The sequence below is a fragment of the Poecilia reticulata genome, linkage group LG23, assembly GCF_000633615.1.
Source record: "Poecilia reticulata strain Guanapo linkage group LG23, Guppy_female_1.0+MT, whole genome shotgun sequence".
In the NCBI taxonomy this organism is placed as follows: domain Eukaryota; kingdom Metazoa; phylum Chordata; class Actinopteri; order Cyprinodontiformes; family Poeciliidae; genus Poecilia; species Poecilia reticulata.
In genome coordinates, this window is record NC_024353.1 from 9,391,802 (window position 1) to 9,416,221 (window position 24,420).

The 24,420-nt window shown below is 40.8% G+C and overlaps 1 protein-coding gene across 2 annotated transcripts in view; it reads left to right on the forward strand.

Moving 5' to 3' along the window:
• Positions 1–24,420, forward strand: part of LOC103459513 (protein phosphatase 1H-like) — a 136,409-nt gene that overhangs the window by 5,084 nt on the left and 106,905 nt on the right. For both annotated transcript variants that reach the window (XM_008401133.2, XM_008401134.2), the window contains exon 3: positions 1,373–1,478. In XM_008401133.2, the coding sequence (XP_008399355.1) occupies positions 1,373–1,478 (106 nt within the window). The remainder of the gene's footprint in view (positions 1–1,372; positions 1,479–24,420) is intronic.

Genomic DNA, 24,420 nt, shown 5'->3' on the forward strand with positions numbered 1-24,420 from the left:
GTGTGTGTGTGTGTGTGTGTGTGTGTGTGTGTGTGTGTGTGTCAGAACTCCGACGCTCTTTGTTTTTGACCGACCACAGTCTTTCTCTCCAATTTATTTAATGCAATCCCGCCCCACGTTTCCTTTCCGTCTCCCACGCTCTTTAGTCGCTCCTCTTCTCTCCATAGAACAAAGAGAGGAAGTGGATTATTTATATCCCAGCTGTATTGTGTTATATTTAGCACTTAGGTTATATTAGTTGCTTTTTAGCCAGATTTAGAGCTGTTACGCCATCTGACTGGGAGGATTGGGCTGTTTTGGAGCACACCAACAATCCCTGGGCCTTCGGTGAACACATGAGCTGCAGGGTAATTGTATGTTCTCACAGTACAAGTCAGCTGGACTGTTTCCCTCCTCTCTTCCCACTATTCATTAGTCGCCTTTACTTTCTAATAGCCAGTCTCTTAGAAGTATATATAAAAGCAAGGTCTATGACATGGCTTGAGATGGGGTTAAAGTACACTCTTGATCAAGTTGGAGCACAATTTCTGTACTGCTTACCTTTTTATTTTTCAACCAGACTTGAATTTGAAAGTCTATGGAGCGATAAAGCTCCTCTCTCCCTACTTATCCATATTTTTTTTCTTCCCAACAATTCAGCCTTTCCCCTGTGAAGCCAGAAATAAAAATAGACCACCATATTGTCCAGCGGTGGTATTTACGTGCAAATTGTCACTTTGTGTGAGTGCAAAATGCTTATTATGGATGCACAGCATCTATTTGAAATGATTGCAGTTTGCACATCCAATGGCTGGTCACTGTCGCTGGTGGCTATGGGATGAGCCTCCCTTTCCCACAATCCTTTTTTTTTTTCCCTTCTTTTTCGCTGCACAGTGAACCCACAAACCTCCCACGCTTGCACTCACTAACTCCCCAACTAAACTCTGTTTAACTCAAATCAACCCGCTGACTCTGGGTTCTCAGATATCCCTGTGATCTGCCCATATCCCATCTGTTTCAGGCCATTTGTAAACGGCAATTAGTCGTTTGAACAACACGGTTCTGAAGTGTTGAGATTAACGTGGCTGTTTCTTCAATTATGGGACATGCTGCAGTCTGAGAGCCTTTAACTTGACACAAATTGTCTTCCATACAACCTTTATGTAGACCTTAGAACCGAGAACATGATGGTAAATGGTTTGATGTATAAAGACTACTTTTACTGAAGTAGTTTAAACCTATCTGCTTTTTACATGTTTTTTCTTCTTGAGTTCTGTTTGATATATTTATGCCTTAAACCTAAATTTTAAAGAGCTAATTCTGTAACAAAAAGCAAAGCTCTAGAATGGTTATTTAATGTGTTGCACTGAGTGTGTGTTTGTATCTCCAACAGGGACAGTAAGAGAAATCCCAGCGACAGCCTCGGGGTCACGCGTTTTGTCCCAGTGAGACATCGCCGATCAAACTGTCTGGATCTGACACCGCCAGCGCCGCGGCAGGTACAAGATAAGATGGAGACGACAACAAGTACACAGAGAGGTGAAACAAAACCAGACGCAGGCAAAACTTTGCTCTTCATACACAGATAAGCAATCTGGATTTTGAATAAATTTAGAGAGCGAACTTGGAGGGAAATAAACAAACATGCAAAGTCACGAAGGAAAATGTCCCTTATAGCACATGACTCAATTGGTCAACATGAACTTGTAAAATATAAAGGTAGCAAAGTTGAATGTTTATTTTAATTTTTTGAAATAAAAGCACAGCTAATGAATTGCAAAATGGAGAATATCTGAAAGGTGCTACATTTCTAGTGTTTCAAATTATAGGTGGGTCACAATTGGATTCTCACCACAGAATGCCTTTAAATGCCACTGTATGTTGTTTTTGACCGGGAGCGGTCAAAAACAACCAATCAGTGCCAGGAAGAGCATCTCAGTGCTGTCAATCATCCTCCTGTATGGACTGCTCTGTGCTAATGGGGGAGAAACAACTTACTGTCCCAGGACAACTGTTTATCTGCTGTGATCAGTGGCTATGCTAACTAGTCTCTGCTATCAGGAAGAACTTGATGAGTGTGGGGAGATTAGCTGCACAATACACATGTGTGATTGGCAGCGTTAAGACCCTCCTCCTGGCTCTGATTGGTCGTTTCTAGAAAAGGCAGAGGATCTGAATTTGCTGCAGATTCTCGTATTGTCACGACATAGTGACAGTTTCAACAAATATGTAGACATACTTCTTTTACGTACTTTCACTTTAATGTGTTGAGGACAGAATTTTGCATTCAAGATGCAAAATCATCACTTTTCTGCCATTCTTTCCCCTACATTTTCAACTGCCTTTAAGATCTATATTTATTAATAAAAGCTCTAACCTTCAAATAAAAGTTGTGAAAATGAAGAAAAAAAGAACATCCAAAGTGAGTTTCACTGATTTGACAGAAATGTCCTCCTTTTAGCTTTACCTAAATTGTGAGTGAAACCACATTTTGTAGCCACACTTTGTACCGTCTATTACCTGGAGGCCTCTTCTCCTCCTGGAAAAGGAGAGGCTGCAGAACTGAATGAACTTCGACACACTTCAAAAGCCCCGAGTAGGAGCTAACTCAAACATTTGGCCCAGCGTTCCTCGAGTCGTCTTTCCAGGAATTTCCAGAAGTTTGGGTCCCAACAGCTGCTGGGAGTTAATGACAGGGCGGCCGAGCGCTGTGCATGTGCAGAGGAGATCTGAGGGTCGGTGGGTTGGAACCGACCCCAAACTGGGGCCCCCTCGTCTCCTCCAACAGCTCCCTCATTTCTCTGTTATTGTTTTGACTGAGGTGGAGTTCACGGGAAAGAGAGGGGGGTTCACATGGGGTAAGGGCCCGGCCATTATGTCTGGGCGTCTAGGAATCTAGGTCACGATTAGACCTCATCTTCTCCCCTCCCTCCTCTCTGCTTCTCGTGGCGGTTACTGCCAAGAAAGAAAGAAAAGAAAAAAAACCCTCGAAAACCCTCGCTCTTTAATCCTCACTACCTCCTTGTTTCGATCGATGTGCCGCACTCCTTGCCTTTTCTTTTTTTATTTTTATTCCTCTTTGCTCCCCATCTCCCATCTCTCGCCGTGCCAAATGCCAGGCGTTTATCAGGCATAAGCAGCTGTCCCCTTTGCTCCAGGGAGACGAAGAGCAGCAGAGTGGAGAAGAGAGGGGAAAAATACATGTAGAAAAGATAAAATACAGGGAGGGGATTTACCTGAATTCCTCCTTTTTGAATTTGAAGTATATCGTAATACATATTTTAATCTCTGCGCCATGTGGCCGCAGGCTGAACGCTGCGGATCCAGAGACGGATTCACCGAGAGCGTGAACACGTTAGGGAGTGCCTCTACAGTCCTGAGCCGTAGCTGTCCCTGACGTGTCACAGCTCAAAGTGTTCAATAAAAACAAAAAACGTAACTCAGATATGGTGTTGTAACCTTCCTTCAGATGACGGCCTGACGTGTTTTGATCTCAAAGAGCAAAGTACGTCCGGAAGCCGGCAAACAAATTTAAACTTTGCTCTGTGGGCGGTGAGGGCAAAATATGTTTCTTTTTTTTTCATGTCAGAGTCACTACTTCTTTCATCTTTCTTGTATTGATAAGGGAATCAATGAGCCACTATCTGACCTTTGCTTCTACTTTGTCACTGGTTGTTTAGGGGTCATTTGGATTTAACATGACTAAGGTTTCCTTTTCTCAGGAATGATACTCATGATTAAAACAGTGTGTAGATCTGAGGATAAAAAGCATGACCAGATTTTTTATGAAGAACTTATCTAATCACGTTTATTACAAGACAGGACCACAAAAATTTAAAACGATGCTGCAGTCAAGCCAACCGGAGGTGGCAGATTCTAGAAAACACAAATGACATTTTGGATTTCCTTTTACATCACCTTTTTAAGTATCCGTAATGTCTGTAGATCCTTGATGTTTCTTGCTAAAAATGTCACAATTTGAGTGATGAGGAAAGCCATATTTAATCAGTTTTGGCTTTTTGAATTACACTTTGTTTCAGACCGAAGTTGCAGATAAGATGTCCTGGTCTCAGTTTCGGCTCGACTCGACTAAAACCTGCTTGTGAACTGTGTGATTGTCAACTATACCCAGAGTGAGTTGTGCAGTAAAAAAAAATCCTTATATTTGTATACAAGCTGCAAAACTGCATAATTGGCTCCATTTGGTTTAGGTTGCTGGAGGACATGCAGTACCCACCACTTTTTTTACTGTGCTTTTACTCTTTCTTCTCTCAATTTGTGCATTAATTAGCTATTGCCAGCAGTAGTTTTAATGTCTATATATATATATATATATATAGAAGACATACCTTGCCCAGTGCTTCGGTTTTTTTTTTTTCTTTTTTCTTCAGTCGGCTTTCTGTTCTTTCAACACCCAAGAAATGATGATCGCTCATGCTGAACCTTGTTCTGCGCATGGTGTTTTTTTTTTTCTGTTTTGTTTTGTTGAGAGAGCATTTGTCCTTACTGTTGCCACGTTTTATCAGGATTAGATGTTTTTTAATAGCTGGCATTAAATGATCCATTGAATTTGAGTGAGATGATCTATATCGACACAATATAAAATAATCAAACTTTATGTATTCTTCTAAGATTAAAAACCCATAGGGAGCCTCCAATTTTCATCACAAATTGTTCCGATCCGTCCCTGCAGCCTGATTGGAATTTAGCAAGACTTTGTTCCGCATCCAGCCAGAAATGCCACACCTTATCTACAGGCTTCATCGCCATATATCTGATATCAACCAGAGGCCGTCTGTCTGTCTGTCTGTCTGTCTGTCTGTCTGTCTGTCTGTCTGTCTGTCTGTCAAAGCCTCATTCTTTGCATGCCTCTATGTCTGTGTTGATAGACTAGATATTCCTACTCCGAGGACTTGGCAGTAGTGTTGTGTTTTACAGCAGATAGAGCCTGCTATCGCTCTTCAGCATCTGCAGGAGCCGCCCCTGCCGTTCGGATAAAGTGACACGTATCGGGACGTTTAGAGAAAAGGTGACATGCATTTGATAGGTGCTTTGTTGCAACTCGCTGCTGGGGCGTAAAACACGGAGGGTACGCACACGTTCGTAACAATGCTGCTGTTTTTTTTGGAGAAGAGGTGGGGGGCTTAGAACAGAACTTGGCACACACATGCAACTTCCCTCCCACTGTTTAGATAATCCCCAAAGGACTCTGGGAGAAATGAATCTGCCACCTCCTTTCAGACGCAAAACCTTTCATGTTTGGCTTCTACTACTGTATATGTATGCAGCAGCTGTGGCAGTTTGGAGAGTGAGCTGTCACCGTTTATGACATAGATGGGTGCATTGTTTCACACAATGAAGGAGTATTTCTTTATTAAGGAAACCTCAGTGAGTCTGGTAGGGTTACCAGTGGTTGGTTCTTGGTCACACTGGGACAGAAATCCAGAGCTACAATGCATTTCATATTCATGTGTTTGAATGGCCCAGTCAAAATCCTAATCTAAATCTGATCAAGAATTTCTGATCAGAAATTCTTGATCAGAATTTCTGATGCATTGAGGGATATTAAATGAATATCCCACAACGCATTCTGACTTTGACTGAGATGTTTCACAAAGAAGAAACACCTCAGTCTACGATATGCAAAGATGGTAGTCGTGGTCCAACATGTTTGCAGCTGTATTTGTATCCTTGCACTTTCTACTTCTTGATGCACATTTTATACAATTCCATCCCAATATGGTTTTGGTTGTAATGAGTTTAGTGGACGTAAATACTTTTTTCATGATCCTGTGTATAAAGTATTTCCCAATATTTACCTTTCATTTAGTTTTTTTTTTTTTGTCAGAGCAACCAGTTTCTCTCCAATGGCTTTCTGGACTTAATCTAGTTAAAAGCCCTCATCTTAAGCCGACATTATTAACCTCTTTGTCTCCAGTCACAACAGAAAAATATTACCCTTCCCCCCTACTGTCATAATCAAATTCCCAATAGGATTAAATGGAGTCATCCTGAATGTAATTGGATATGTGACATTATCTATAAGATAGGTCTGAGGCTGACCTGGGCACCTCGGCTACTGAAAGAAGATCCGGGAACGGCAAGTAAGGAGAATCCACCCTTCTGGACCGGTTACAAGACACGCCAGGAAGGAGAGATGATATCAGTAAACCCGTTATCTCCATCTGGCCGTGTGTAAACAGAGAGCGGAAATGATAAGGGGGTATAAAATTTGATTGTAAGACATGAGTGAAGGTAGTAAAACGCACAAACGCCCACACAGGTGTTTGTACAAACCGAAAGTTTGATCTTTGGAAGTTGAGACGGTTGAGATGAGAGTTTCAAGACACGTAGACTATTCTGCTCAACCTCGCCCCCACCCCCCAAAAAAGAGAGAAAAATGACTGTGTAAGAAACTAGGAACTGCTCTCTAGTTTGATAAACGTCCACCAGTTAAACAGACTGATCCAACACTTTTAGCTTTTCAGTGGCTAAAACACTTAAAGGCGTCATAAAGGTTCCGTTTTAGCGTCTCCAGTGATTTGGAAAAGGACAGATGTGGTGAGAAAGGTCAAAGTCAACACTCCTGTTCCGTTGCCGAGTGTGGTAGTCACAATCTTCCACTGGCTGATTTCTTCTTCATGGGTTGGAGTGACGCGTTGATGACATGGTTTTTGCAACCAGACAACAGTAGGACTCAATGTGTTGATTAAGAGGTTAAATACCGTAAACTTGAAGCCTTCACTTGATTACAAAGAGTTGAAAATAATGGTATGTGGAGACTTTGGAAGCAAATGAATTCTCCAGTTGTCCTGCTCTACTAGCTTGGTTTTTGTACACTTATTTTTGAATTTTCAGAGGGCGTCTCGTCTTTGTTGGTTAATGAATATTTTAATCGAGTCTAAAGTTATTTTGATTACATATTTTGCCTCGACTTTTAGGGAACACGTACATCATGTGGAAGTTATTCTGGTCTACTGAGAATAACTTTCGACCTTCATGTAAAGAACAGTGTTTGGTAGAAAAGCATTGCTGTATGTTAGTTACCTTGAGCACAACAACCCAACTGTGAATCATGGGGGATGATAGGAGCATGCTCAGAGTTGGATGGAGCTAAATGCATAGATTTAAAAAGGAAGATGCAAATGATGTCAAAACATGAAGGACCTGTTCTGAAGTATGGAAACCCTTCTATATGGCTGAATATAAGATAAACAGATCAATCAGTTTGATTTTCGTGCCTCATTTGTACTGGTAGTACTTGATGTTGAAAAGCTATCAACACACATCCCACCAAACACTTTATCTCTACAGTGAAATGTGTATGTAGCATCATTCTGCAAAAATTCTTTATTTTACTCATAGGTGGAGCTAAATTCAGGTTAAACACAACTAAAAACAATATTGCGTGGCCAAATCTCTCCATGATCTGCTCTCCGGTCGGGAGGCCTCACCAGTCCAGTTGAGTGCAGCATGGAAAGATTGATCCAATGTTTGAAAGGCAAGGTCGGCTCCGTCTAAAGGTAAAACTAATTAAGTCAAATATTCTGACTCATTTGCTTAATCCACAAAGGGCGACAAAATTACACAGGGAATGAAGACATGAGGGCGATGTGTGGGACGTGGCCTCGAGCGAAGACATCCTGGAGTCTTCCTGGTTGTCGGTTTTCATCAAGATAACAGCAGCTCAGTTGTCAGGAGTAACCTTTAGAGCGGATATTTGGCTAGAAACGAATGCTAAGCAGTGGCTGCAGTTGGTTTCAATGGCAGAATTTAGCGTGTTTGTGTTTTTATTAAAGAAATAACCTTTGACTCATAGATTAGTCAACTAACCGGCGTTACTGTGAGTGGAGAGGAGAGGCTAAAGGAACTAGTTTGCTGTGTTAGCCAACAGATGCTGCCCAGTTCTCTCTCAATTCCATAATTCATCCTTTGACTTATTAAGACGATAATCCCCTTGTTACACAGTCACCAGAGCAGAATTCACCAGGGAACGCTATGTGCGCGCGCGCGTGTGTATGTGTGTGAGGGAGAGAGAAGAGGGCGTGGTCTCCAACAAACCCAGTGAACCCTTATACCTCTTCCTTACCCTCCCCTCCCCCAGCTTCTTGGCTTCATTTCATCGGCTGCTTGCGGATGCTAATGATTAATTGCTTATTTGCCTGGACGGGGGTTTGATTGGCGTGTTCACGGAGCCGACCTGACGAGCTGCCAAAGCTGTCAGACGGGGGTGGAGGGCTCGACTCAGACTATCAGCAAGATGGAGAGAGAGAGAGAGAGAAAAAGACACAAACACAAATACCGATGTTAAAGAGCAGGCAACATCGCTGCCATCTGAACTGATTAAAGCATTTCAAACACAACCAGTACAAGTACTGTACTTTTACAACATGAAGTACCTTTAAGGCTTTTAATGACACATTTTGTTGCGAGAACACGGTATGTACATGCAAATGTGCACACCCTCTCCCAAATGACATCGTTCTGTCAATCATTGGCGTTTACTACAGCTGTGGAGTACTCGATTCTAATCATGGTTAGAAGCAGAAGACATCACTACCCATCAAATTACATACATTATTGCATGTCTGCAGCGTAAGTGTTCTATAAAAGGGCCAATCTAAATATGCTAGGTAAAACCTAGTGAATTATTTGAGAAATCATTAAGCTGGCATTCTTCACCTGCTTTCATGTACATACTCCCCAATTCCTAATAAGCACTCAAGACTAAATGGGCGACATGGGAATATTGCAGAGTAATATCACTTGAAGGGGAATCAGTGGATGTGTATGTGGGCATGTTTTTTTATTTGTTTGTTGCATCTTGCCTTTTGCAGGCGCCGCCTCGCCCGCTTAATGAAATCTATCCCTCTGTCTTCATAGAGGGCTAGATTTAATTTTCAGTTAAACAAAAACACAAAAAAATATACTTGCATAATAAGAAATGGCCTTTAAAATATATACATACATTTTCTAAGCAGATACTTATTTTACATTTCTAAAGTTGTACAGGTATGTCCTAACTGAAACAAAGATCTTTGTTGAAGATCATTTTCATTCAAAATTTGACGGGGGTATTATTAAATTTGGGCTCAACTGTATGCCAAATGAAAATGGCTGAATGTGGCCAGTTCACTGCGTTGCCGTCTTTCCATTGCTAAGTCATGTGAAAATGGACAAAACCAAATAAAGATAGGAAATTGTCCTCTGGACTGTGTGTAAAGTCATTTACACTACAAAAACACAAAATCTTACCAAGTACTTTTGATCCAGTTTCCAGTGCAAAAATCTTAGTTTTATCTTATTTCAAGTGTACGAAGAGATTTTTACTCGAAACTAGACCAAAACGACTTGATAAGATTTTGCTTTCCACAGTCTACTAACTGATTTACATTTCGTGGCAGCAGCGGATCTGAACAGGGTTTGAAAGTGAAGGGGGACTAACAGGGTCACACTTAAGTTGCAAAAACAGACGTCAGAGTTGACGCCAAATGCACATCCGTACTTAAGAAGCTGTTGTTTAGATTCATAGTTGAGTCTTGCAGCTTTTCCTCTGCAACTGCAAACGCCCTTATGACACCGGAGGCTGAGTAACTGGCATGCATCAGCATAACAGCTTCCACAATGTGAAGCAATATTCATAACATGCTGCAAGTGTCTGTGCGACTGTACGTGCAAGTTGTAGAAATGGTTCTCAGGGGGGCTGCATCAAACCATGCAGCACAGCAGCACAGTGGATCACCCACTATGTTATTACCCAGATTCGTCTTTGCTCATCTTCCTGTAGACCCCCTTCCTCTAAGCGTCCCCTCATTCCTCTGCTTTTGATTGCCGACTCCTTTTCTGATTCCAGCTCTCAAGTCCAAATCCCACTCCTATGGAAATTCCCAAAGGCCCTCATAACGTGACACTTGTCAGCCCACCTCTGCTCTTCGCGCAGCATCCGCCAATCATGCAGACAAGTGTGCATAAAATTTTGAGATTTGATAGACAGGCTCTCCTTGTCGGAGGGGCTGAAAGTCGGCGTGTATGCCAACCACAACACAAATAAACTCCCAGAGCAACGCCTGCTTTGGTTTTCAGCTTAATGTTGAATATCCTGTACAGCTTTTCACCCAAAAAAACAGTTGAATTTTGATATTAAGCTAACAAAAATGTCAACGTTTTTAAGGATTCAGTGTTTTTCAAGCACTAAAATGTAAAATCTAGCTTCATAGTCCAAACTTTTCTTAGTGACCTTTACAACAGAAACATGTTGCTCTTTCTTTTATAATAAATAGTAACCAGTTTGGTAATGTAGCCCAGCCACGCTAAAAAGTTTAAACTTAGCCACTTTGACCTGTCAATTTTACACCCCAGATCAACCAGGTAACCACTACGAACGGTGAAGAATAATATGGGATTATGGAGCAATTGTGACTTAAGTTTTTTCTTTTTTTTTTTTTTGGCCGTTAATGCGACCACAATCAGACTCCTTGTGTGTGTGAGCGATTTACAACCCCAAAGCAACCAGCGTATACGCAGAAGAAAAACGTTGACGTCACACAGCAACTGTTTATGGAAGTAATAATAGATGCAGGCGTTTATGGATCAATCTTAAAGTTTATTCAGCGGTGGGAGCCGACGGCGTTGTCACAAGAGGGAGCTAATAAAAAAAAGAAAAAGAAAGCACAGCTGATGGCAACGGCCTTTGGTGAAGCATCAACTGCAACGTCTGTAGAGACGTCTGTTTGGATGCGTAGTTGGAACAATAAAAGGATGATGGGATTGTGATTCAGTGGCCTTTCATAATTTTAATTTTCAGCCATATTGTCCAGATTTACCATATCTGGCTTCTATTTGAAGCTCGACATGTTCAAAATAAAACATGTGTTTTATTTGTGCTTCAAAGGTTTCAACTAAATGACATAACAGAAAAATCTGGTGCAAAAAACCCCAAAAATCTTTCTTACAGGAATCAAATTTTCCCCTTTGTTGCGTTCCGTCCACCCTGATACCACCATATGTGCGTGTGTGTGTGCGTGTGGGGGTGTGTGTGTGTGTGTGTGTGTGTGTGAGTTGACCTCCTCTTGGGATTCTTCTGTCAGGAAGATGCCAAATACCAACTGGTGCCAATAGCTGCATTCATGGCTAAACATACACCTGCATGAGAGCAGTGCCTAATTTATCCCCTCGGCTGCACAAACAAGTGCACATATGGGTGTGTGTGCATATATGCACACAGAGATTCCTGCTCACCTCTTCATGACGGCTGACTCTTCTCACACCTTTGTACAAGGCCCTACTCACCGTCTCGCTCCTCTTTGTTGTTAATCTTTACGAGAAAGAGAAGCGCCTCTTTCTTTTTTTTTTTTTTTTTTTTTCCTGGAGACCAGATGTTCGGCTATGGCATGCCAGCTATGCAGTGCCGCTTTGCATTACAGTGCCGCAGGCTGATAGAAAAGAGGTGCGCAGGAAAGCTGAAATCACAGTGCAGGTGAAAAGAGTAGCAGGAGATGCAGGGGAGGGGGATGAAACAGAAAGTGAAGCAAAAAAAAAAAAAAAAAATAGTGGGGGGAGGAGATGAGCGAGGAGCCGGGACGGAAGGTCACCGAGTACGGCGTGTCCTTAGAAACCCTCAGAGGGAGTGGACGCTGGGAGAGGCAGGGATAGGAGGAGAGGATGAGTAGACAGCATGGCTGGGAAAAGAGGTTAGTAAACCAGCCGAAAGTGGATAACCGCCTTCTTACGTCGCCGCAGTTTCACATTATGAGAGCTCGGAGGACGAAAATAGCAGATTAACCGAGATATGGCGGTGGACAGATGGCGGCAATTTTTTTTCTTTTTTCTTTTTTTATCTCGTCTGGACAAATCCAGCACATATGATGGCTTTAGCGCAGCGCCGAACAGACATGTATGAAGTGTGGCGCTTTTGAGCCAATTAGTAAATCTTTGATTAGGCTGCAGCTTCTGAGGCGGCTGCAGAGCTCAGCAGTCAAACAACAAAATAAACGTCGGACGCTGCAGCCGACTCTCTGCTGCAGTGTCACGCTGTCTCTCTCTTTTACTGCTTTGTTGTTTTTTGTGAACAATTTGTCCTCACAGGAAAATGTCACACTACCCTGTCAGCTCCGACTGCATCCCCACCCCTACTCGCCACATCACCCACCATCTCCCTTTCTTTTTTTTGTCCTCTTTCCTCTCTTCTCATTTGTGGCAGACAGATTTTTTTTCCCTTCCTACTTTTCACATCTTATCAGTCTCCTCCATTTTTTATTTCTAATTTGCATTGATCGTTTTGCAATGTGAAAATCTTAATAATGAAGCGCAAACTACTTCACATTGTCACCTGCACTCAACAGGAGGAGGCCTGAGATAAACAAGAAAATAAACGGGGTTTTAAACCGGCCACAGGGTGCACACCTCTAAATCTAATTGAATGCACAAAGGTGCAATAAGTTTGACTTTGTTTCAAGAATTTTTTTTGTTTCAAAAAGTAGAACTCATATTTTATGAATTTATTACACCCATAAGCATTTACTTGTGTTTCAGTTTCTCTGTAAATCAGAAGACCAACTATTAAAGATTGAAGACATTTTATGTTACTGCCTACCCAACCTTGGAAGTCTGCTGACTTTACAGTTGTTCTGCACGCAGTTATTTACGCCCCGCGCAAGATTGATAAACCACTAAAAGTCATTGCTAAAGAAGTTGGCTGTTTAGATTGCTTCACTCAAATTTATCATCAGAAAGCTTTGTGAAAGGAAAAAGTGTGGTTGGAAAAGCAAGCACGACGGGGATCAACACGGTGCCAAAACTACCAAAATGTGGTTTAATAAACATTGAATCACTTGCTGGCCTGCAAACAGACCTGACCTAAACTGCACTGAGAATACAAGACTCTTTGGAGTTTTGTCAAAAGGAAGATGAACGCCAGACCTAACAATGCACTGTCAAACCATCATTTTTGTCCAGGCCTGTTTCATTATTTTTTTTTAGTGATCCTCTTTTAACCACAGTTCAAAAGCAGTGCTTGATTTTCATTGGTTAATTTTCAGTACATTTTCATTTATTATTGCTTTTGTCTGTTTCAAGTTATTTAAGTGGCAATTGTGGGATTTTTGATCCTAAATGGTGGGGTTACAATTTTGTCTCCATGTGTAAGTCAATACAGATTCAATGCAACCTCGACTGTGGAAATATTTGTATTTTATTATTTTTTTGTCATATGCAAAGCTTTCTTTTTTAATAAATCAACAGGGATGTTTTTTTTATTTATACCTGGACTGATTAACTAAATTAGAATTTTGCATATTTTCTCTGGAAAAGTCATAAATTTCAATATTAAAAGCACCAAATTACATCAAACTCCTCCTTTACTTGCCTTCCTACTCAACTCTGCAGAAGCCCCCAGAACCCCTCGCTCAGGACAAAGTTCAAGCTCTATTTAGGAATCACGAGGTATAGCTGGAGGCGTAAAGGATATAAAGACTGGGACACCGACTGACAGAGCCAGACAGCTGCATCAGACATCAAAGCTGAGCTTGGGTCTCACATAGTCCATAAATCAAGTTGCTAACAACACATACAGTATAAGGTTACGCCTCTAAAAGAAGAAACCCCTCACATGCTGCCTCATACATCATGGGCCTCAGGGACGCTGACCACATCCACGGCAAACAACTGCCAGATTCCTACCTTATGACATTATAGAGGAATGTTTTCGAAAGAAATTCACAGCCCATGCTTTCTTCGCCCCCCACCCCCTCTTCCCCACTACCCAATTACCTCATCACTTGCCTCCTATTCTCACATGTGCCCTACTTCCATGATATCAATCTTCCCAACTTGAACAGCCTGATCAATCTGAAATTGGTTTCTTATTTTTTCTTATTTTTTTTCTGAGGCTGAATATTATTTCACCATCGTTCTTGCCTCATTCCTCCCGGTTCGCCTCCAAACGGCTCCCCCCCCCGGCTTCCCCCACCTTCCCTTTTCCGCTCCATCTCTTCTCCACTTGACCACCTGTGGCCCCATTTCCTCTCATGTCAAATCCTCCAGCCTCAGATTGCGCTCACACCCCCCTCCTCTGTCAACTCACCCATCGCTGCCATTGCACTTGTGTCTTATGACCGCGCTGAGCGTCATGGGGCTTACTCAACTCAGCCGAGCCAACACACACACGCGCGCGCAAAGAGACTCAGGTTGTGTTCAAACTAGGCACGTGAATACTAAAGCAATGCACAGAAGCATGCTGTGTATAACTATCCTTATCTGTTTATAGCGCTGAGGAGGGGCGTGTTGCTTCTAAAGACTTTTTCCTCTTGTGGACTGACATAACCCTGATTGCAGAATAAATGTATTTTGGGTTTTTTCTATAATTTACTGGGTTGAATTAGCAGTAGAAGTACAGTGCCTATAAAAAGTGTAACGGATAGTCAATTATTTAAAATAAATTGTTTAAGGCGAATTTGTAAAGTATTTGAAAACGAATTTTCTAAATTATTTGAAATGAATTTCCAAATGTTGCAGACTGTTTGTAGATGTTTGTTTTGATTAATGGTACTTGTACTTTGTAATGTTTGTTTGTTTTTATTGTGTACGTACCTCACGGGCTGCCGTAGCCAAAGAGGGGCATGCCTTATAAAAGCTGGCAGCACTTAGTTGTACCAATGAATGGCTTGAAAACAACGGTCAGGAAGATTCAAGTGTTTGGCACTTAAAGAAACAAATGAAACAAACGTACCTCGCAGCTACGTTTTGTTTTGTCGTCTGCACTGCAAGTCCATATTTTGTATTCTAATGTTCAAATATATTTTAGCTTTCACTGTGACTGAGGTGATCATCATGGTGATTATGATGATCTGCATCAAAGACGAAATAAAAACGCTGAAAATCGCTTGTCGAGACTGCGCTGAGTGAATCAAGAGCTGCTACAAAAAGTATTAACTTCTTGGATGTTTTACCCTTTTATTGCTTCTCCAAATCAATCTTCGGTGTTCTTGCTATTTGTGACTATGGTTGTTGAAGAACTCTGCATTGGTTTGGAGTTATTAAGAAGAAAATTAAGCATCTTCGGACTGGAATTGGCACCAAAGAAGATATTTTTATGGAAATGGTTTAGAGTATGGCAGCAGTTTTGTAAAATCGTACAAGATTGAAAGAACCATCTGATCCCAAGACTTTAGTAAGTTAAAACCAGTGAAGTTCAGGTTCATTCGTCAAAGTGCAATGATCCGCATTCTTTAGATCTTTATCTGGTTTAGCTGCACCAGATAAAGATCAGAGTCAGAGTCAAATGAATGGCGGAAAACTTTGGGTATGTGCAAAACGTAAATAAACACTGAGGCAATGAGCCATTTGAATCAGCTGTGTCGGTGCAGAAATGCATTGATGGCCCTTGGCAAAGCAAAACCACAATATTTTTCTAAAGCATTTACTCAAAGCCGCATCATGCCACCACTTGATCTGTCGTCCTCGGTCAACACATGAGCCTACTTACTTTCAAGTCACATGCTTCTGCCAATAACAAAAAACAGCATTCTTTGATAATCATCCATTATAAATGCAAACTATGATGGGAATGTGATTGTGCATGCGGATGCACTGGCACAACTTTATCATGTGAGGGCTCTTACAACACATAAGCTTGCACACAGCCACTCAAAAGCGAAGCACACACACACTCCCACATGCACATGTGTACCACAGAAAACGGGATTACCCATTGTTAAGCAAAGCAGGCAGCACCCAGTTAAGAACAAACACCTCTAATCACCTTAAGAATGTAAATAAAGCAGCTATTTGAAGCTCTCACATGTAACAAATGTGTAAACCCTTGTACCATAAAGTGTTGCAAGATCACTTAAGGTGAAGAGAGTGGATTAGCTTTCTTAAACATTCTTTGCTTTGTGGAAAGAAAGGGTTGCTCTGACTCTATAGATGAATGTATTATCAGACTGAGATGGTTTCCATCAACTCTGACCAACCTCCCTTTTTCTGCAAGAGAGAAGCTCAATCCTGCATCTAACACGTTTTACTGTGAGGTTTATGTTAAAGGTGCTGGTTCACTTTAACAAAACTGAGACCTACGTTTTTAAGCGGACCAGAGTTTGCAGCTTTGGTCCGCATCAGAGTTCGATTGAACATTCACGCCTCCCCAAAAAGAACTGGACTTTCTATAGACAATCAAATCAGTTTGATTCAAACAGACTAACCAGGAACTGAAGTTTCACTTAGTAAAGATGTGACTCAAAATACCAGAGCTTTCACTGGTAAAAACAATGATCATATCCAGATGAGCCGAACTAACAGGAGAACGTAAGTGTGCGTTGTAATCATAATGCCATATACTAGTACAAAATTATCAACTGACCTTCAAGCTACAATCTGTAGCTAAGAAGTGATTAGTTGCGTATCTGGATTGCACACTGTGCACAGAGGTCACAGTAGTTTAGAGCTGCTGGAACACAACAGTTCAAACATTGTTATTGAGGACAGTGACCTCTGTGGCGGTCAGGAGTTACCGCTCACAGTTGTTGTGCATCTGGAGGAATGCAAGCGAAGTGCGTGTGTAGCACGTGATTGTTAGAGCAGCCAGAAATATCTTACCTTTGCTCTTTCTCTGTGACTCAGCAGTTCTACTTTCATAAGGATCATATGAGTGTGTGTGTGTGTGTGTGTGCGTGTATGCAAGAGCGTGTGTTTATCTTTAGCCACCTCAATTCAACTTCTGACCTTTCTAAAAGGTCTCACTGTCCAGTTGTCTGAGCGCCGGCTTGCAATCTGACCGTGGCTGACCCACTGCGGCAGGTTCTAATTTGGTTGTGCAATCCGTACTGTACTTTTCTAGAAAGTTTTTGTTTTTGTCAATATCAAAATAGCAGCTCTTATCTGTCGCTTTAGCTTGGAAGATTACCCTTTAGGTGCATTCACTATATGTACTGATAGTTGTAACTTTGTAGTGCATTACTCCTAAGACAAAACATCAAGAGACTTGGTTTTACCAGGGGCTTTGTTGTGGATGTTTCAAATGACGCAATGCTGCAAGTGTTTTTTTTTTCTTTCCCCTGAACATACTGAACTCAAGACTCTCCAGTATCCGAGTTCAGGTACAGTTTGTTCTTTTAAAAAGACTTTGTTCTCTGTTTGGAATTTTTCACAAATAATAAAATGGCTTATGATTTAAACCTGCTTCTAAACATTAAAACGTCATGTCTGTTTCATACCTCATTCTTTAGGAAAATATGCCAACAATGCAAGCATTAATGAGTAAGAATGGTTGTAGTTTGTTTCATAGTGTTGGATAGGATCTGTACGCAACATGTCGGGTTAAGACTCACAAGTTTGAGAGCAAAGCGAATCCCAAGATCAAAATGGGAGCTTAAGCAGATTTCACTTGATTATGCCACACAGTGGTTTAATTGTTGTACTTTATGAATGTAAGACAACATATTTTAAATGAAACTAGTTGGCCAGCGGTGATTTTGGCTAGATTTGCTGTTTGAAATGTGGAGACTTTGGTTTATCTTCAACTCATTTGCTAATGCTTTCACGTCTGCTGCACGGCGTTTTATTAAAGACTCCATAGGGTTGAAGTTGGGGGCCAAATACTTCATGTGATTTATTTACAGCTATGCGATCCAAGTTCAGACAAAAGCATCCAAAACATTCAAATTTTATGACTTTAATCATTAAATGTTGTATGAAAGTACATAGCTCCTCATAAACCTCAAACTCTAAACATTTTTGCATTGCAGGCTTAAATGTGTTCACTTGTCAGTGCTTTTAAAATGTGAATGAATTCAGAAGTTATATAAAAATTATTATAAATATGAAAGTATTAAGTTAATAGTTGGTTTATTCTAGATAATAGAGGTTGTAGGATATCCTCTGTAAAATGACCACCAGCTGGGATCCCCAAAGATTCATAACTTGTCCTGAGGGAAATGTTTTTATGTTATTTTTGTGGTCCCTAATTTCTAGGATTGGTGTTAATTGGGCAGTGTAATACATAAAGGTGAAATGGCAAAAAGCAGCTAAATATAAATAAAATAGAACTGAGTACAGAGCCCTGCAGAACACCGGAAAACACGGAAGGAGTTGATCTCGACTATAAATCTGATTAATAACATGAAACCGAGATTCTGTTGTGCAACTAACGGCAATTTGAATCACTTTTAAATCTCTTCATGTGAATTTGAGAGAGGGAGCTTAGAACAGTTTTTTTCCCCACTGGATTCTCAGCAAGTGTGCGAAACGTATGAAGCGTCTTCCAGTCAGTAAGCTCGACAGCGGCCTTGGTTTATGGAAATGGATGGTGTAGAGTACATAGACAGAAAGTCCTATCATGATTCCAACGTTACCTGCGACCTATTGTCATCACAAGCTCGCTTTTTCAGCTGATGAATTTATCAGCTGTTAGCCTTCTAAAGTAGTACAGGAGCCCTCCTCCTTGTCTTTGCAATTGCTCCCATTTTCTGTCAAATTTATGATAACCTTGAATGTGGGATAGTGAGCAGTTTGTTGACGGCGTAAGTGTATGCATACAAGAGCTGTGGCAGAGATGATTATCTGTGTTTTGCAACACGATAATGACAATTTACCATGTTATGGCTGAGACAAAAAAAAAAGAGCCTTATTTAGCAAGCCGAGATGACTAAGAGCAAATTTGTATTTACAGTTGCGACGTGAAAGAGTAAAAAAGTCATGCAGACATAAAAATAAGCATTTATTTTGGAGAAAAGCCATCTTGATTCATCTAATGCTAATGCACTGGAAAAGTACTTTTCACATTGTCGCTTTACAACCACAAATCGCAAGAAAAACGATGCACGTTTTCCAAAGTTTTTCCAAATAAGAGTGGCATGCACTTAGGTTAAGCCCTTCTTGCTGCAAATTCATAGTTTTACTGTTTCCACTCTCATATTAAAACCATATATTTGTGGAGTGCATGACTAATATTTGTCCTGCATGCTCTTGCACGTGAGCGGAGAATCTCTGCAGTTCCTACAGAGTTACCATGGTGCTCTTTGCTGCTTCTCTGTTTGATTGAAATGCCTACTATAACATCACATGACACGGTCTATAAATACACTGTACAATTCATTCAAAAATTCAAGCAAAATTCATGAGCGTCTGCTAGGGAATGACAAAGACGAGATGGATCCCATGCATGCTTCCTCCACAACAATTTCAGAGCCAAAAGAGCCTCACTACTTACGGACTGGCTAACTGGACATGGGGAACAAAAGTGAAAACACCAGTGAACACACAAGTGTCAAAAGCACAGAAGACCGTAGAAGACTCAGTAAAATAATTTCATGTTCGTCATTAACTGACATCAAATTGTCAACCTTTATCTGTTTAGCCACTGTGGCTCATCTTTTATCATTAGAGCCGCTGGTTGAGAGGCCACTGGTGAGAAATTGACCCGATTCCCAGCAGGCTGCAGCCTCATCAAACCAGTTCCCTCCCCACTGCGTTGGACACAACTGGCCGTTACATTTGGTAGGGCCTTGACGTGGTGTAAAATATGTATCAATGCTTCATTTGACACCAGGGGCTCCTGCATAAGTGTGATGATGCAGGGTCAAGCACATTTAAATGCTGGGAAACTCGTAATAAGAGGTTTTTTTTAGTCTACATTTTCTCAGGTGACCATGGTAACTGACCACATGTAACTTCGTAACGATTTTATTTTTTTTCCTGGTTGACAACCTAACTCGAAGAAATGACTAGAAAGCTGATAATCACCATTTTATAAGTACTGTAAGAGACAGACTATTTCCCCATCTGAAATGCACTTGGACATCAGTCAAGCAAGTGCTCAAAGCTTGCTGCTAATTTTTTATTAACCAAACATTTCATCACCTGTATAAGCTCTCATTATTAAAAAAAAAAAAAAAAATCAGACTTTTGTGTAGGGATTTTTTTCTACATGTGTTATTATGCATTTTTCATGTTTAATAGCCTTTTAATTATAGAAAAGTTTTATGTCTTGCAGTTTATATTTACTTTATTTCATACACGAGTGTCAGTGAAACTAATTTATTCCAGTAGTTTTCACGAGTCCATAGTTATTTTCACACACATATGCTTAATTTACCGCCGCGTTTTCTAGTCGTTCCTGTCAGAAATATGACTTTGTCTAAAACATAGACGAGATATTTTGTTTCATCTATTTTATAAAAATTCTAAGAACCTGTATTTATTTTCCCCCCTGAATGACAAAGGGACACTATGAAGTTTATTCAAAGACGTTCTGCACATTTCCCCTACGACTGTACTGCAGTGGCACTTTTATAGTTAAAATTAAGACTAAGATACAAAAAACTGAAACGGTAAGCAAATTAGACCTCATCGTGTTTTGACCATCAGCCTGATTTGCTCTTAGCATGCTTTGGAGGAGTAATCGGTGCTTCCTCTGGTCCATCTCTGGGGATCCATTTATATGTTAACGATTACTGCATCAATCAACAGCATGGGCGGGTGTAAGTGCCGCTGCCAATGGAAATGACAAGTTTAATACACACTGAGATTTGCAGAGTGCATGCTCTGAAGCAGAGTCTCCACGCAGCAGCGGCCGTCTAAACGAAGCACATGTGGGCTTTACACCATCAGTAGCAGAAGGTTTATACAGCGGTGAACTTTTGGGTTTTGGCTGCTGTGTGTGTTTATTGGCAGCCATGGAAGCTGGAACAGATTGTTTACTGGAGTCATGAAGTTACCCAACGTAGAGAGACAACTACACTGTGTTACACTCTGAGTGTGTTTATGCTGTTGAGGAAGGGGGTGGCGGGACTCTTTACAAGCTCCTCCAGTATGTAAATGAGTGAGAAAAGGGTTTCAAGCCTTTTTTTATAGCCTGGAATTGTTAACGATGAAAGAAGATTGTTTTAAAGATTTAGTCATGTAAACACACATGTAATGAGACACTCATGCCATGTCTGTGCGACTATCTCTGGAGTGTATACATGAATATTCATTGCTCTTCTTAGAAAGTGTGCTTGTTACCTAGAAAGCATGTGTGTGTGCGGTTGTCAAAGCTTTGAGAGCAGGAGCAGGACTGCTGAGCTACAACAAAAAACTCTCTTGGGAGCTTTTTTTTTTTTTTTTACAGACTTGCTACTTGATTGTCTTTGCAGAAGCTCAAAAGCTCGACATTAATGTCTCCTGCATTTTACATATTTTGTTTATACAGACCTCAAGTAGCCACTTTGTAGAAAGCCTGGATGGGCTGGAATTTAAAAAAAAAAACCAAAAAACTCAAGAAAAGTATTGTTTTGTGCATCGTCATCAAACTTGAACTTAAGTGAACCATAAAAAAAAAAAAGAAATTGAAATCCAGACAAATGTAAAACATTAGAAATTCAACTTCAATAATTACAAAATAGTTTCAATGAATTTGAGAGAGAGCAAAAAGCTTCTGGTTTGATTAACTGAATCTATTTTAATCTGGATAATCAAATTATTATTTTTACCTTTTAACATTGGGGTTAATGTTAAAAAGCTAACTTTACATTATGAATCCTACTTGACATAGCGTTTGTGTAACTCCTTCCTCCATCTCAATGAAAGTTTGGCAATGCTGGTTGTCATTGTGTGCAGTGGCTACTGATATTGAGAGCTATAGATATTGAGTTTGCAGAGCTAACAGGAGAAAAATTGGGTTTTCTGTGCAAGAATATTCAGCAGAAACTCAGAATACAACAGAAGGTCAAACATTTAGTGAAAAGTCTGCTTTTATGGTCTCAGTTCTCAACAATCAGCAGTATGGAAGAACAATTTATGCACGTCCAATATTGATTTGTGTGTTAAGCATCAGATTCATACATCCATCATCACAAAATGGCATAAAAATAATACATTTAGTTTTATTTAGATTGAAAGTACATAATTAGGTAAGGAAGATTTATGTCTCTTCTAAGTCATTTCTGCAACAAAATGGGACAGCATCATGTGGTGTTTCAGCTAATCCATCCTTATTGCAAAGTCAGATAGCATGTTGAAATACGTGAGGCTCAGTTTAACTCACGTGTGATTCTAGAACCTCACCTAATGCCAGAAAAGGTGTGAATGGTTACATTTAAAAACAAAACAAAACAAAAACGGTCTGTTTGGTTTTACATGCCACGCTCATCTGAATCATACCGTCTGCTTGAAATATAAATTTACAAATGACTCAGAAGGTTTGTTGGACTCTTACCACCTCTTCCCACAGCTGTGACCAAAATGTTTAGATTATGATAAATGAATATGCAGCAGCCAATGCTCTGTGTAACTGTGGGCTGGTATGTATAGTCTACTTCTCTTTGATAGCTTGAAAACTTGTGCAGTCGCTGTAAAAGAATGCATTTAAGTGCTTTGTACATTATTTCCAAACCACAGTAAAAAGAGAATGTACATTTAGTTGAGAGGAAAATGAATACTCATCAGTAAATACTGAGTTATTGGTTTTAGTTTTAACCCTCCCGCGGTCTTATAGATGGGGTCATTTGGACCCCATACGTGTTTTACTTTGTTTGAGGTTGCACTAACGGCATGTGTGCAGTTACAGTTTCACACACAAAGCTGTTTTTTTTTTTTTGAGTGCATGTGGTTTTGGGAACTGACGGTCTGACAGGACAATCCCCACCCGCTTCCCTGCTGTCCGCCGTGCTCCTCCGGAGCATCTTGCCAAGACCGTGGTTGATTAAAAAATAATTTTTCAAATCAAAGGCAAAATGTATGTGAAACTCATCCTAGAAAACATCAAGTTCACAAAACCGACATAAATATGTGCAAAGAGGAACGTTTTACAGTTTGGACAAATTCTTTCCTGAGTTCCATTGAAGCTGGACGGAAAGTTTTTCTGTTCATAAATTATCCCACCTGAGCTGTAGGTCTCTGCTGCTCCTCCAGATTTATAAAGCTTCCCTACTTAATGTGCCCCTTGCCCATCAGTGATAACACAAGAAAGGGACATTCTTCAATTCTTCAGACCTGCCACGCTGTTAGTGCTGTCACTATTTGGCCACAGCTCGCCACTGAGCTTTGGTTATCACTCCCTCTCCCTCAATGAGCTCCAAACTAAGACCCTGAGGGAAAGGAGGAGCAGGCCTCAGTGTTCCCAGTGTGTTGCTATGTGCCCATGCCTGTGTGCCCGCTTGGCATGTGCGACAGACACACAAAAAACATGGAGTCGGTGGGAATACGGCAGTGAGAGCAGTGCTGGCTGTACCTGGGCAGAGCATCGTTGTGTGGAAGTTCCAGCTGTCAATGTGACTTCTCTGGAATATAAAATGGGCCTAACAGGAGGCAGAAAGTGGGGGTTTACCAGGCCACACCACCATCTTCTGGTGCTCAGTCTATGCTGTGCACCAGACCTCAACTACTCTAAAATGGGATTTTTATTGTGTCTGTTCCTGTTTGCTGGGGGTGCGTGCGCTGAAGGCGTGCCAGCTGAAGCTGCCACCGCCGTCTCGACGGCTGCAGCATTTTGGCTCCAGTTACTATAGCAACCCAACGGGACTTTTCAGGGTCTGAACCACCGACCCGATCAATGCTAACCAACACAAACCGTGTGTGTGTGTGTCTGTGCATCTTGGCACAGCATTCAGAGCAGTAAATTTTCTTCTGACTGATTGTATATTCTTATTCAGACCCATTCATGATTGAATTAGTTTTAGGTTGAGCTTCTGAGACAGTCGGGGTTGCCAAACACTGCTCCAAAATTACACAATTATTTATGTGTCTCAGTTCTTATCAGTCCACACTGCTGAACTCTCTCCTTTAGTCCACATGTTTGCCCAGTGACTAAAATCAGCCTTTTGCCAGAATGTGTCAATATAGGAAAAACTAACAGTTGTGGCGCCTTGCAAAACTGATTTTTTGGGACAGACAAACAAAAAGTAACTCAAAATTTGTGAAATGGAAAGAAAATAAGTTTTTACAAAAAAAAAACAGTTGGGTGTGCACACGTTTTCAACCCCTCTGTCTGGACTTAATAGAACCATCTTTTGTTGCAATTACAGCTGCATGTTTTTGTTTTTTTTTGGACACAACTTCAACTAGTTGTACTTCATCATATGGAATATGCACTAGTACAAAACGAAGTACAGGGGTAAAAACCCAACTGATGCTAATCACTTGACATCTCTTGAGAGTGTTTAAACATTAAGCTGTCTCTTTTCAACTACAGCAGCAGCTACTTGCAGCTTCACAGGCACTGAGTCAGATTCTCCCACAAGGACACGCCAACAAAAGAGGCTATTTTTCGACGTGTTGCATTCACTCGGAGCCACTTAAATAGAAATGTGATTGTGCGTTCTAAAATGAGAAAAATCAGCCTTTTTATCAAACACATTCACTGTAAGCATGAGCTGTTCTCAAAGATCCAACGAGTGTGCTATTTGCGGATACAAGTGTTAGCTTTGTTTGCTGTTCCCACACTTTTATAAGTCATTTTCAAGCATCGGACAC